General features: G+C 43.5%; 1 protein-coding gene across 1 annotated transcript in view; it reads left to right on the plus strand.

Moving 5' to 3' along the window:
• The window catches only part of LOC133255253 (neurexin-3), an 887,522-nt gene that overhangs the window by 558,455 nt on the left and 313,428 nt on the right, over nucleotides 1–15,639 (plus strand). Inside the window, exon 7 of the mRNA XM_061429773.1 lies at nucleotides 14,064–14,502. Coding sequence (XP_061285757.1) covers nucleotides 14,064–14,502 — 439 coding nt within the window. The remainder of the gene's footprint in view (nucleotides 1–14,063; nucleotides 14,503–15,639) is intronic.

Here is a 15,639-nt window from a genome sequence, read left to right on the forward strand (position 1 = left end):
CAGGTATCTCATATAAAGCATCCTCCAAGATTTCTAAGCCTTGAATATCAGATTGTACTTCATGTTACCTTTGTCTTCCATGGTCTAGAGCTTAAGTTAGTTAACATATTTACATGGATTTTCTTTTGTTTCCAATATTCTTAATTTGCGTTAGTCAGTGTTAGTCGCTCAGTCGTGTCCAACTCTTTGCGACCCCATGGACTGTAGGCTGCCAGGCTCCTCTGTCCCTGGGATTTTCCAGGCAAGAATAATGGCGTGGGTTGCTGTTCCCTTCTCCGGGGATCTTCCCAACCCAGGAATTGAACCAGGTCTCCTGTATTGCAGGCATATTCTTTACCATCTGAGCCACCAGGGAAGCTTACTTTAAGTTGGCTTAATCTTCATTTACGTTATGTTGGCTTTCATGTTAGAAAGTAACCAGAGCATAGGTAGGTTCACCTCAAGTTTCAGCTCTTTGGTGATAACTTCACAGAGCACTGCCTTGAATTCTGAGGCTTCATTTGGGTTCAATGAGAAAGGGAGTAGAATAGAATTAGACTAGTTAGCAATGCCATCTTCCAGAAAGGAAGAAGAGAAACGTGTATTTGCCAACATGGTGCTAAGAGATGGGAGAGTTTTCTGTCCAGTTGTGGCTTAAAGGGTCACCTCGAAAACTTTTCTAAATTATCTAGAAACCTTTTCACTATTCACTGATAAGGCCTATCTTGGAGAACTATGGCCCATATATGGATATTCACATCTTATTTCTTTGCCTGGTTCTGGTTATGCCAAGTTTATGGTTTGTCTATGCCATGTTCTTGGTTCATTAATTTAGTAAAATCTTAGAAGGCTCTGGAAGAATGATAAAGCCTGAGTTGGCACGTCTTACCTCTTGTGATAGACTGGACTTTTATGGTATCCTAAATACCCCACAGATTTGGTTGGCTGAAAATCTTTTCTATGGAACACATAGACATATGTGCCTAGTCAACCTTTTAGCTGAATAAAAGTCCTAAGACTTCCTGGTGGTCCAGTGGTTAAGAATCTGCCTGTCAATGCAGGGACACAGGTTTGATCCCTAGTCTGGGATGATTCCACACGCCACGGGGCAACCAAGCCTGTGCAACTATTGAAATCTGCATGTTGTAGAGCCTAAGAAAGTTCTCCTTCCTGAAGAATAAAATTGAGACCTTCACTATGCCAGAGATTGGAAGTCTTAAACTTACAATTTATGTCTGCAGTTGACCACAGACTTACATGGTCATTGCTTTCTCTTAAGGAATCAGTCAAGGGAATAAATGCTTGCCTAAGTCTTCAGGCTAAGTGGTGAGGACTTGCGTCATTCGTGCGGCTCTGGAGCTGGCGCCCATGGCCCTGGGTTTATAAGGTCAGACTAACTGGTTGCTGCACAGTGCTTGCTCGTGTGTTCCTCTCTCTGCGTCAGGCTTTTTTTTTTTTTTTTAAATGAGGAAGGGTCTGAGGACTTTGCTGGTTCAATTTAAGTACTGAAGTTTGTCTGGATTCTTCCTATGACTCCAGCTTGCTTTCTGTCCCTTTTATTTTTTCCTGTCAGTCTTTTGCAAATGGAACCTTCAGTTCAGTTGCTCAGTCGTGTCCGACTTTTTGCAACCCCATGGACTGCAGCACGCCAGGCCACCCTGTCCATCACCCACTCCCAGAGTTTACTCAAACTCATGTCCATTGAGTTGGTAATGCCATCTAGCCATCTCATCCTCTGTCGTCCCCCTCTCCCCCTGCCTTCAATCTTTCCCAGCATCAGGGTCTTTTCTAATGAGTCAGTTCTTTGTATCAGGTGGCCAGAGTATTGGAGTTTCAGCTTCAGCATCAGTTCTTCCAGTGAATATTCAGGACTGATTTCCTTTAGGATGGACTGGTTGGATCTTGCAGTTCAAGGGACTCTCAAGAGTCTTCTCCAACACCACAGTTCAAAAGCATCCATTCTTTGGTGCTCAGCTTGGAACCATGGACCAGGGATTATAAACTGGTAGTCTTTGAGATCCAGCTTTCAGATATGTATTGTTTGACCCACAGAGTGTTGGATCACCAAACCTTTTTAAATTTTATTTTTTTTAATTCATCTCTAATGGAGTATAGTTGCTTTACACGTTGTTAGTTTCTTCTGTACTAACACAACAAGTGAATGAATGAATCAGCCATACATATACATATATTTCCTCCCTTCTGGATTTTCTTCCCATTTAGGTCACCACCGTGCATTAAGGAGAGTTCCCTGTGATAGTATGTTCGCCCAACCTTTAAAAAATTTTTTTAAAGGTATTTAATTTTTAATTGAAGGATAATTACTTTACAGAATTTTGTTGTTTCTGTCAAACCTCAAGTTAGTTAATCGCCAGTATTTCTCCTACAGGTTTCAACTTTATCTGGAGTCTTTCCGGCCTTTACTTTGAGTCTCAGGACTCTCATATTTCTTGGCTCTTGCCTGTGATTCTGAAACTCCATTCCCATTTTCTATTTCTGGGGCTCGGTTTTTATCTTTGGCAGACCCTGAGCGCTGTGAGCAGAACAGCAACCTGGAAATGATGTCCGTGGTATGCAGTGGCGGGGGCTCAGGGCCTCAGCCTGGGTGTCAGCTGCAACTCAGCAGGCGAGTGAGTCTGCTGACCCCTGTTAGCCAGACCAGGGGTGCAGATGTGGCCTTGGCCATGCCAAATATCAGCTTCTCTGGCTTTGGAAGCTAAGAGGACCATCTGCTGCCCCATTTGTGCTAGAAGTTCACTGTTGGAATTTGGTCAGTGGTACACTGCGGCAGAAAATGATGTTAAGGATCATGAATCCTAAATCTGTACAAGGGCCTGGTGTGTGAGAAAGACAAAAAAAGATACCACTAGGTGTTTTCATATCTTATAAATGCCACACTAGGCAACTATTTATTTATTTTTCCTAATTTGCTGCATCAGGTTTTAGCTGTGCGTGGACTCTCTGCACACGAGCTTTAGTACTTGCCGCCCAGGGGCTTTGTCATCCCAAGGCTTGTGGGATCTTACTTCCCTGACCGGAGACCTGCATTGTAAGGCAGATTCCTAACCACTGGGCCAGGGAAGTCCCGATTTTGTAATTTGTAATTTTTTATTCTACCTTCAGAATTTGTTAAATCCAGAGTCTGTCGTTAGACTCTTGAGCGGACACGTGGCTTAGAACTTACCCTCACAGGGAATCTTCCCTTTTTTTTTTTTTAAAGTAATGTATTTATTTTAATTGGAGGCTAATTACTTTACAATATTGTAGTGGAATCTTCCCTTTCTAATGACTCCATGTCAGGCTCTCCTCTCTGTTGATCTAGTTATGGCTTCTCACAGAAAATAACAAAATGAAGAGAAGCATCAGAAACTGCTAAAGCATTTTGTAGCTATGACACATTACCTCACAGGCCTCTTACGGCCCTGTGAAAGGAGACGCGTTACCTGTAAGTCTTCAACGTGAAGAACGTTAACCATTGTCCAAGGTCACACAGCCGGCAGGGGAGGAGCTGGACTCAGACTGTACTTACTGAGGCGGGGCGTCCGTGACCTTGACCTCTGCCTTGTGCTGCCAACTGAGTCCAACATCGGATTTAATGAAGATATGAGCATTTATTAAGCACCGCTACAACTAGGTGCTGGTTCAGATTTTTAAAGCTGTAATGCATATGTTTTGCTGATAAGATATTTGAGGTTTACTCAAAACAGTAAGACCCGTGCTTACTGAAAGGTAACAAGGTTGAATGTTTTGAGTGACAAATGAGTTGAGTAGACGCTCCCTAGGAAAGAAAATCACCACCGACCAGAGTCATCAGTTGCCTGAAGGGTGGAGGGGGAAGTAATATAGAGAAAGTAGGATATGTGAGTCTGTGACTGCCCCAGACGCAAGGTGCTTTCCCAGGGCTTCTTATTTATTTACGCAGAGTAGAAATGTCACACAATAACAAGATTACCCCCAGGTTTATCTAGAAACTGCACAATCCTGAAAGCTGAAGAGAAAAAGCTCATTTCGTTATTATCTATTGTCAAAGGATTATGTTGGGGTAGGGAATAAATCTTTGTCCATTGCTGGTCATATGTAAACTGCTCTGCACACAGGTATAAAGTCAAAAGGCTTTACTGGGATTTGTTGTCAATGCTGTTCCACCCCAAGGCCCCTGACATTGGCTTTTCACCACTCTGTTTCGTCTGGCCCACATACTCCAGAGGATGTCCCCCAGAGTCCTGACTTCAGACACCGTCCACTGACCTGGGTCAGAACAGTGATGCTCCATCATCAAGTCACAGGCCTGTGAGTCACAGTCCTATAAGACGATCTGTTTTTTTTTTTTTTTTTTTTTTTATTGAGATTGCCCTATATGTAGACACGTAGAGGATTACAGACACTTCAAAAACAAGAGAAAAGAAAGGCCGTGTGGTAAATCTGCTCTTCCTGGACAGGAGAAACAGAACCACAAGGCCATCTTGGAACCGCGGGGAACAAACCCACACTCCCAGATTCCTTCTGGGTCCCTTGCTGGAGAGTCCAGGGATGTGGCATTTATCACAGAATATGTGGATGTATATTCCCAGAAAGCTGAAAACAGCGTCCAGAGTGTCCTGGGATAAGATGGAAGAGAGAGGAAAATACTCCCATGCGTTCTTGATAGGTGGTGACTCTCTTTATTGTATTGTTCTTGCTATCATAGCTTGTCTTACTCCTGGTATTGTTCCTGTGTTCCTCTGTATCAAAGATTGGGGAGACATACAAGAGGTGTTGTTCTCAGTTCAGTTCATTTCAGTCACTCAGTCGTGTCCGACTCTTTGCGACCGCATGAACCGCAGCACACCAGGCCTCCCTGTCCATCACCAACTGCCGAAGTCTACCCAAACCCATGTCCATTGAGTCGGTGATGCCATCCAACCATCTCATCCTCTGTCGTCCCCTTCTCCTCCTGCCCTCAATCTTTCCCAGCATCAGGGTCTTTTCAAATGAGTCGGTTGTTCTCAGAGAGTATTTTAACCCTGTGCTTCTGTCCAAAACCATTTTACTATCTGACCTTCTAAATACTCCCATGAACTGCTACCCCTTAGATTCACACTCCTGGGCTTGCCATATTCCTTGAGCATCATGGAAGAGTTTAAAAAGCACAGCATATAGATTAGAATAACCTCTCCTGGGGCTTCCCAGGTGGTCCAGTGGTTTTTAATCTGTGTGCCAGTGCAGGGGACATGGGTTCGATCCCTGGTTCAGGAAGATCCTACATGCTGCGGAACAGCTAAGCCCACGCACCACAGCTACTGAAGCCTGTGTACCCAGCCTGTGCTCCACAGCAAGAGAAGCCACCACAATGAGACGCACGCATCCCGCAACTAGAGAGTAGCCCCCACTCGCCACAACTAGAGAAAGCCCACATGTTGTGATGAAGACCTGGCACAGCCAAAAATAAACGAATATTAAAAGAACAGCGGTTTCTTTCCCAATCAAGGCCAATGGTCTGGGCAGGCAGGCAGACAGCTCCGTCATAGGTAGGCAATGAAAGGCTTCCAAGCAAATGGTGGGTATCAGCAAGAACCAGAGTAGTCCGGGAGGGCCTGGAGTGGGTTTGGGGGTAGATCCTGGGAGGGATGAATCATCATTTAGAGGTTGGAGAGGAGAGGAAGGCACTGTAGGCTGGGAAACCTACGTGATGAGCAAGTATGCAGAAGCTCTGACACCAGAGTTCACACTGAAGCCTCCAAGTGCCTCAAAGTGGGGAAGGGAAGGGTAGGGATCCATTAGAGAGGGCAGCCCAGGTAGGAAGGGCTTAATAAGTCTGGATGGAGCTGGGTGTGTTTTTTTGTGCATGATTTAGGGAGTTTCTACTTTATGGGTAAGCCTGCACTACTAGAGAGCTTAGGAATGGCCACCCCTGGAACATGACCTTGCCCCAGTACAGTCAGAGAGATCTGGGTTCAAGTCCTGGTTATGCCCTTAAGGGACTGTGTGATCTTAGACAAGTGCCTATCCTCTCTGAACCTCATTTCTGCAAAGTGAGGCTAATGTTACCTGTTTCACTTCCTTAATGTGGAAGATGCACATCAGCATTTTTAAAGTGTCTGGCACATAATAGGCTCTTGGTAGGTGGTGACTGTTTTTACTGTATTGCTCCTGCTCATAGCTTGCCTTACTCCTGGTATTGTTCCTGTGTGCCTCTGTATCAAAGATTAGGGACATTAAGATTAAGGCAAGAGGTGGTGTTCTGAGACAGTGTCTTAGCCCTGAGATTCTGTATACAACTGTTTTACTATCTGACCTTCTAAGCATGCGCTGCAAGTCCTGTTGAGTTGAGTTTAGTTCGGTCACTCAGTTGTGTCCAACTCTTTGTGATCACATGGACTGCAGCACGCCAGGCTTCCCTGTCCATCACCAACTCACGGAGCCTGCTCAGACTCATATCCATGGAGTCAGTGATGCCATCCAACCATCTCATCTTCTGTTGTCTCCTTCTCCTACTGCCCTCAGTCTTTACTAACATCAAGATCTTTTCCAGTGAATCAGTTCTTCTCATCAGATGGCCAAAGTATTGGAGCTTCAGCTTCAGCATCAGTCCTTCCAATAAATATTCAGTACCAATTTCCCTTAGGTTTAATGGTTGGATCTCCTTGAAGTCCAAGGGATCCTCAAGAGTCTTCTCCAACACCTCAGTTCAAAAGCATCAATTCTTCAGCGCTCAGCTTTATGGACCAACTCTCACATCCATACATGACCACTGGAAAAACCATAGCTTTGACTAGATGGACCTTTGTTGGCAAAGTAATGTCTCTGCTTTTTAATATGCTGTCTAGGTTGGTCATAACTTTTCTTCCAAGAATTGAGTGTCTTAATTTCATGGCTGCAGTCACCATCTGCAGTGATTTTGGAGCCCAAGAATATAAAGTCAGCCACTGTTTCCTTTGTTTCCCCATCTATTTGCCATGGAGTGATGGGACTGGATGCCATGATCTTACTTTTTTGAATATTGAGTTTTAAGCCAGCTTCTTCACTCTCCTCTTTCACTTTCATCAAGAGGCTCTTTAGTTCCTCTTCACTTTATGCCATAAGAATAGTGTCATCTGCATATCTGAGGTTACTGACATTTTTCCTGGCAATCTTGATTCCAGCTTGTGTTTCATCCAGCCCAGAATTTTGCATGATATACACTATATATAAGTTAAATAAGCAGGGTGACAGTATATAGCCTTGACATACTTCTTTCCCAATTTGGAACCAGCCTGTTGTTCCATGTCTGGTTCTAACTGTTGCTTCTTGACCTGCATGCAGGTTTCTCAGGAGGCAGGTGAGGTGGTATGGTATTTCCTTCTCTTTAAGAATTTTCCACATATTGTTGTGATCCACACAAAGGCTTTGGAGTAGTCAATGAAGCAGAAATAGATGTTTTTCTGTTTTTCTGGAATTCTCTTGCTTTTTCTATGATCCAATGGATGTTGGCAATTTGATCTCTGGTTCCTCTGCCTCTTATAAATCCAGCTTGACCATCTGGAAATTCTTAGTTCACATACTGTTGAAGCCTCACTTGAAGAATGTTGAGCATTACTTCACTAGCCTGTGAGATGAGTGCAGTTGTGTAGTAGTTTGAGCATTCTTTGGCATTGCCTTTTCTTTGGGATTGGAATGAAAACTGACCTTTTCCAGTCTTGTGGCCACTGCTGAGCTTTCCAAATTTGCTGGCATATTGAGTGCAGCACTTTCACAGCATCATCTTTTAGGATTTGAAATAGTTCAACTGGAATTCCATCACCTCCACTAGCTTTGTTCATAGTGATGCTTCCTAAGGCCCACTTGATTTTGCATTCTAGAATGTCTGGTGATCACACTGTGTGGTTATGTGGGTCATGAAGATCTTTTTTGTATAGTTCTTCTTTGTGTTCTTGCCACCTCTTCTCAATATCTTCTGCTTCTGTTAGGTCCATACCATTTCTGTCCTTTATCGAGCCCATCTTTGCATGAAATGTTCCCTTGGCATCTCTAATTTTCTTGAAGAGGTCTCTAGTCTTTCTCATCCTATTGTTTTCCTCTATTTCTTTGCATTGATCACTGAGGAAGTCTTTCTTATCTCTCCCTGCTATTCTTTGGAACTCTGCATTCAAATGGGTGTATCTTTCCTTTTCTCCTTTGCTTTTCACTTCTCTTCTTTTCACAGCTATTTGTCAGGCCTCCTCAGACAACCATTTTGCCTTTTGCATTTTTTTTTCCTTGGGGATGGTTTTGATCACTGCCTCTTGTACAATATCATGAACCTCCATCCATAGTTCTTCAGGCACTCTGTCTATCAGATCTAATCCCTTGAATCTGTTTGTCACTTCTGCTGTATAATCATAAGGAATTTGATTTAGGTCATACCTGAATGGTCTAGTGGTTTTCCCTACTTTCCTCAAGTTAAGTCTGAATTTGGCAATAAGGAGTTCATGATGTGAACCACAGTCAGCTCCCAGTCTTGGTTTTGCCGACTGTATAGAGCTTCTCCATCTTTGGCTGCAAAGAACATAATCAGTCTAATTTTGGTGTTGACCATCTGGTGATGTCCATGTGTAGAGTTGTCTCTTGTGTTGTTGGAAGGAATTGTTTACTATGACCAGTGTATTCTCTTGGCAAAACTCTGTTAGTCTTTGTCCTGCTTTATTTTGTACTCAAAGGCTAAACTTGCCTATTACCCCAAGTACCTTTAGACTTCCTTCTGTTGCATTCCAGTCCTGTATGATTAAAAAGACATCTTTTTGACGTTAGTTCTAGAGGGTCTGGTAGGTCATCATAGAACCGTTCAACTTTAGCTTCTTTGATATTAGTGGTTGGGGCACAGACTTGGATAACTATGATGTTGAATGGTTTGCCTTGGAAACGAACAGAGATCATTCTGTCATTTTTGAGATTGCCCCCAAATACTGCATTTTTGACTCTTTTGTTTGCTATGATGGCTACTCCATATTTTCTATAGGATTATTGCCCACAGTAGTAGATACAATGGTCATCTGAATTAAATTCACCCATTCCAGTCTGTTTTAATTCACTGATTTCTGAAATGTCAATGTTCACTCTTGCCATCTCCTACTTGACTACTTCTCATTTACCTTGATTCATAGACCTAACATTCCAGGTTCCTACGTAATACTGTTCTTTACAGCATCAGACTTTACTTCCATCATCAGTCACACCCACAACTGGGCGTTGTTTTTGCTTTGGCTCTGTCTCTCCATTCTTTCTGGAGTTATTTCTCCATTGATCTCCTGTAGCATATTCAGCACCTACCGACCGGGGGAGTTCTTCTTTCAGTATCCTATCTTTTTGCCTTTTCATATTGTTCATGGGGTTTTAAAGGCAAGATTACTGAAGTGGTTTGCTAATCCCTTCTCCAGGGGACCATGTTTTGTCAGAACTCTCCACCATGACCCATCCATCTTGGGTGGCCCCACATGGCATGGCTCATAGTTTCATTGAGTTAGACAAGGCTGTGGTCCATGTGTAATCAGTTTGGTTAGTTTTCTGTGATTATGGTTCTCATTCTGTCTACCCTCTGATACATAAGGATAAAAGTCCTAAGCAGATCTTATTTGATAATTCAAAATCAAAACACTTTTAAAAGGATTCAAAATTGTACAAACATACTTACACATAGTCAAAGAATAAAAGATAGTGTGCAGAAGGAAAACGTCCACAAAATTGTCAGAATTATGGGGGTCATTTTGTCAGAAAGGATTCCTCAAGAAAGTAGCATCTAAACTGAGACCAGAAGGACAAGGAGTGTGTACTGGATGTAGATCGGAGCAAGAAAAGCGTTTAGCAGGGAACAAATGGCTCAGATGGTTAAGAATCCACCTGCAATGCAGGAGATCTGGGTTGGATCCCTGGATTCTGAAGATTCCCTGGAGGATTCCCTGGAAGATTCTCCATTCCCTGGAGAAAGGAATGGCAACCCACTCCAGTATTCTTGCTGGAGAATCCCAGGAACAGAGGAACCTGGAGGGCTACAGTCCATGGGGTTGCAAAGAGTCAGATACTACTGAGTGACTAACACACAGACAGACAGACAGACACAGGGGAGAGAAGAGGATCATTAAAAGAATCAAAGAGCTTTAAGTCATCTGGATTAGAGAATGAAAGGATAGGGGAAAGAAAGGGAAACAAGTGGGGAGAGAGACAGGGACAGATCATCCTTGTCTATGTTGAGGGTTATTAAGCAAGGGAATGCCTGATCAGATTTAATGGTTTTGGAAAATTCACTGTGGAACTATGGAGAACATGAGGGGAAGGATCAGGGGGTTCCGTTAGAAGGCCATTGCAGAAATCCAGAGGAGAAATGGTGGTGGACAGAGTCTGGCACTGCGGGAGGAGGCGAGGGGCTGGTTTGAGCGATCCTTAGGACTTGACAGCTGGACAAGCTGCAAGTCCAAACAGCAGCTTTTATAAGCCCGAGGTTGGAGTTGTCACTCTTTGGCGCTCTGCCTCTGTCACCCCAGGCTCTGTGACATCTCCCATTAGGAGCGGTTTCCACTTTGTCTCTCATTGCTCCTTGAGGCTAGTTGTCAACCAAGGTGCTCACTGCCACATCTTTTCCTAGTTTGGTCATCAGGCAGGGCTTTCCATTTAGATGAAAGTATGAATTTACAGAAAATACTATACCAAATTAATGCTTTCGAATTGTGCTGGAGAAGACTCTTTAGAGTCCCTTGGACAGCAAGGAGATGAAATCAGTCAATGCTAAAGGAAATCAGTCCTGAATATTCATTGGAAGGAGTGATGCTAAAGCTCAAGCTCTAATACTTTGGCCACCTGATGCGAAGAGCCAACTCATTGGAAAAGACCCTGTTGCTGGGAAACGTTGAAGGCAGGGGAAGAACGGGGCGGCAGAGGATGAGATGGTTGGATAGCGTCACTGATTCAGTAGAACCTGAGCAAACATCTGGCGATAGTGGAGGACAGGGAAGTCTGGTGTGCTGCAGTCCATGGGGTCACAGAGAGTCAGACACTACTTAGTGACTGAACAACATCTAGTATAGCAACTATACTAGATACTACTTTGCCTTGTAAGGGAGTCCACTGGGGTTTCTTGCCATCATGCCCTCCCCAAGGTGCTGCTACACTTTTGCATGGCCATGCCATGGTCTTGCAGTGGGCAGGTTGGCAGGGGTTCGGGTAGGGAGGTGAAGATGCCAACCATGGAGCTTCTTAATTGAATATCACTGGGCTACAAGGTGCTCTCCTGTCCCTTTCTTATTGGTAGGAGATCCTCAGAAGAACATCAGTTCAGGCCCCTGCCAGTTTTCAATAGTACCCCAGTACTGCTGGAAAACATGGTGTACTATTGTGTTCCTAGGCTTACGTACTATTTAGGATTCTCTACATTCTACCAGGTATAATATCCCATTTAATCTTGATAATTGCTCTGGGGCTGGAGGGAAAGGGGAACAGTTCTGGAACAGCTATTGAGTCTCCTGCCTTTGGAAATAAATACAATGGGACTCAGAGAGGTTACTCAGCTGTCAGTGGGAAAGGTGTGGAAATTGCAAATAAATAGACAAGTAATTTCAGGGCCATGGAGTAGCTAGAGAGCTCATTTTCAAAGAGCTTTTGAGAGAAGTCTTTGTCTTGCCAGTTCCCAGCTGGGATTCTCTTGTCTGTGTCTCCAGAAATCTGCATTCTAGTTATTCACTGTCTGTCCCAGTCGCGGTTCTGTACCCTTCTCACAGAAGAGTTCCTCTTCATAGGATGCTGCATTCTTTTAAAAGGCCCTTTTATTTTTATCCTTCTGCCTCCTGTAGAGATATTTGAGTTCTTTTTCCATTTATTGTTCAATGGAGCCGAGCCTCAGTCTGTCCCTGTGGGATCCCCTATTGTTCTACGTTAATAATTAACCTTTACAAGAGCTCTGGTCATAGGCGTTTAGCCCAAATGCAAAGAAAGCTGCAGTTAGGTTATGACAGAGAGCTCTCACAGGTTGTTGCATGGGGATTAGAAAGGAAAAGCTGCTAGCCATTAAACATTTTTCATTTCTTTTCTCACTCACTTGAGTGATTGCCTAAGAATCTTGCAGTTTTGTTTTTCCTTTTTTTCCTTTTGCACATGGTCAGTCCACTAGAATTAAGAAATTTAGCTTTTGAACTGGGAAGTTGAACATACATGATTTCCAGTGTGTTATTGAAGATGAGCTCATGGGTGCTGGAAGTATAACCCTGTGCTGAATGTCCGTAGGTGTCGAAGCACATGGACTCTGGAGCTAACTCCCTGGGTTCAAGTCCTACTCGGGCACTTAACTGGCTGTGTGACCATGGGCTGGCTCCTTAACTACTGTCCATGTCTGTTTCTGCATCTGTAAAATGGGAGAATGATGGTAGACACGTCAAGTGGGTGTTGTCAGGATCTGATGGGGTGCTAGACTTCAGATCCTGAGTACAATGCCTGGTAGGAGGTGCTCAGTAAATATTAGTATTGTGACTGTTCTCAGTGTGACTATGATTTCACCCATGACGAAGGCTATATGGTAGGCCTTTTCAATTCTTTGTTGTTAATCAATATGAAAAGGCATACATCTTTGCTTGATTCTCTCCTCATGTTGGGAGAGAGAAGAGAGGCAATTCTATAGGTAGATGTTTGGGATTAAATGATATATACTGGAATGACTCACTCAATTAACTTTTTATCAGTGAGATGAGGTGTAAGAGTTTAGCACTTAAGTCTTGTTATTTTACTGAAAATGGAGATAAGACAACTTTCTCAGGGCTGCAGAAAGGACCAAGTGAGTTAACAGTCACCCTCAAAAGAGCTGAGATGTTTGTCCCCATACTCTGTGAACATTCTAAGTGCTTCCCACATAGTAACTCATTCCATCCTTAAGAAGGAGTCTGTTCCTATATTCCCATTGTCAAAGGAGGAAGCAAACTGGAGGACGTTAAATAACTTTGAAGTTCACACAGCTTGGAAGTAGTGGATGTGGGATTGGAACCTAAATCAAGGTCCTGATTTAGAATTTGAATAAGACAATGTGAAGGACATAGCAAAGCGGTCTACATAATCAGTACTCAGATGCTAGCCCCTTTGCCCTCTGTTTCCCCCTGTTTATTGTTTCGGTATGGATGTGACATTGCCTAGAGATCAAAGGACCAAGACCTATCTGAGGGCGCCGCATCAAAATTCAGTTTTAACAGCAACAAAACCTCTTTAAAATTCTAGTTTTGGAACAAGATTAATCCCTACTCTTACATAGGTTATATGAGGTTTAGCAAGTCATAATTTTTAAAAATGTTTTAGGGTGTTTCATTCTCTTACTTTATGTGTATAGAGGATACATGTAATGTGGAGAAAAATATAGGTCTTCCCTCCCAACGCTTAACACTCAGTCATCTTAAAAAAAAAACAACAAAAAACAACCAACCGTACAGCAAGATATAGTGAAAAGTAAGTCTCTCTCCACTCCTGAATATTAATTCTACAAATCCTCTCCCTAGTGACCATTTTATAGTCTCTTATGTGTTTCCTTCCAAAAATGTTTAATGCATTTGCAAACGTATATACATAAAATGCACACTTCCTAACACACACACCCACTTTGCATAATGATAGCATAATGCACATGGTTCTGTTCCTTGCTGATTCACTTAACAATATTACTCAGAAAATCCACATCAAAACTGGGAACGCTACTTTGTTTTTGAGGGCTGCCTCATATTCCGGTATAAGGGTGTGCCAGTCTGTCACTGATGGGCATTTAGGTTGTTCCTGGCCTTTTACTGAGGACACTTCAGTAAATATCTCTGGAAGTATTTGTGTCTGCGCAACTCAGTCTCTTTTGATTTCTGCTTGCATTGTGTAACTTTCTGATGCTGCAAAAAATCAGCCAGAAGGAAACAGACCAAAGGAACACAGTGGAGACACAGGGGCTTCTTCAGGGCTTTTGTGCACCTCAGAGGTTTGTGCAGCTGCTTTTCAAGTGCTGTGGCTCATGTTTCTCATATTATTTCAGACTCTTGTGTCCTGAAGCTTCTTCTCGGGCCTTTTTCCTGAGTTCCCAGTGAGCGATGGATGGTTGCAGCTTGCAAGATTGATTCATATGGCACTTGTTTGACTTTTGACAGGTTGTTTATAAGAATAATGACATCCGTCTGGAGCTGTCTCGCTTGGCCAGGATTGGGGACACCAAGATGAAGATCTATGGTGAGGTAGTATTCAAGTGTGAGAATGTGGCCACACTGGACCCCATCAACTTTGAGACCCCAGAGGCTTACATCAGCTTGCCCAAGTGGAATACCAAACGCATGGGCTCTATCTCCTTTGACTTTCGCACCACTGAGCCCAACGGCCTGATCCTCTTCACTCACGGCAAGCCCCAAGAGAGAAAGGATGCCCGGAGCCAGAAGAACACCAAGGTGGACTTCTTTGCTGTGGAACTCCTCGATGGCAACCTGTACCTGCTGCTTGACATGGGCTCAGGCACCATTAAAGTGAAAGCCACGCAGAAGAAAGCCAACGATGGGGAATGGTACCACGTGGATATTCAGCGAGACGGCAGATCAGGTAGGAAGAGGCAGGGTGTATGCAAACTTCCCTTTCCTTATAGGTTTTTTTTTTTTTTTTAATGTTTGCACTTGCTGATTCTTCTGCTATTCTCCTTAATGCTTGTTGTAAGATGATGTTACCGAACAAGACACCTGTCTTATCAAAGGCTGACATCCCTCTCCTCATCTCCCTTGTCATTCACTGCACAATGGTTTCAGTGATAGCTCTGAGACCCTGGGACTGAGGATGGTTTTACAAGGAGCATTCGCACTGCTACCAAAGTGACTGTCATGTCACTGGTGTGATGGGTTTTTTTCCCCTTCTCTTCTTAGTCTCCTTTTTCTTATCACCATAGAAACCAATTGTGACATCACAGATGCTACACTATGTGATTACTCTTGGAGAATAAGCCACACTGTGCAAGGGTTTATGCAACGATGCACCCTTCAATAATTGTCAGGAGTCATATTGCAGGGGAAATTATGACAAGAAAGGAAAAGACAAATTGATTTTTCCTGAAGTCATGTTCAATTTAAAGCCTTCCTTTGGTGTGAAAGCCTATATATTTCACTGTTTGCTCAGACCTCACTAACTCTCCCTTCCTCTTCATAACCTTCTGCATTTGCTTCAAATGGCTTTGTTTCTGCAGCCATGGATCAAACAAGCTAGCCCCAGGCAGTACATAGCCACCCTGGAATAGTAACAAAGGATGGGAGTGGGGAAACACAAATAGAGAAGCTGAGGCTTTGCAATGCCTGAACAGTCTGCCTGCTTTTTGTGGACATGTGGCGTTGAAGGTCACATCCTGTGCCATCAGAAAGGACATTTCACCCTGAGTAATAATAATTAGAGCATTTGAATTTCACATTTATTTCCGGATTCTCCATTTAGGTAGTATCATACTCAAGAAATGTCTCAGCCCTGTTTGCCATATTTTGAAGGTTTTACTCTCCTGATGAACACAAAAATGCCTTCCTTTTGGACATTTCTTTTCTGGGTACATTTGGCCAACAATAGAAAGCAGTAGGTTCCCCGCTGTAGCCAGGGATGGCTGGGCATGCGCGGATGGCTCTTCCGCATCCTCCCAGAGCTGGAGGGATGGCGGAGACGAGCAGTGTTGCGTTTAGGAGGAGCCGCTTAGGTTCTGTGCAAAGG

The sequence above is a fragment of the Bos javanicus genome, chromosome 10 (assembly GCF_032452875.1).
Source record: "Bos javanicus breed banteng chromosome 10, ARS-OSU_banteng_1.0, whole genome shotgun sequence".
Lineage (NCBI taxonomy): Eukaryota > Metazoa > Chordata > Mammalia > Artiodactyla > Bovidae > Bos > Bos javanicus.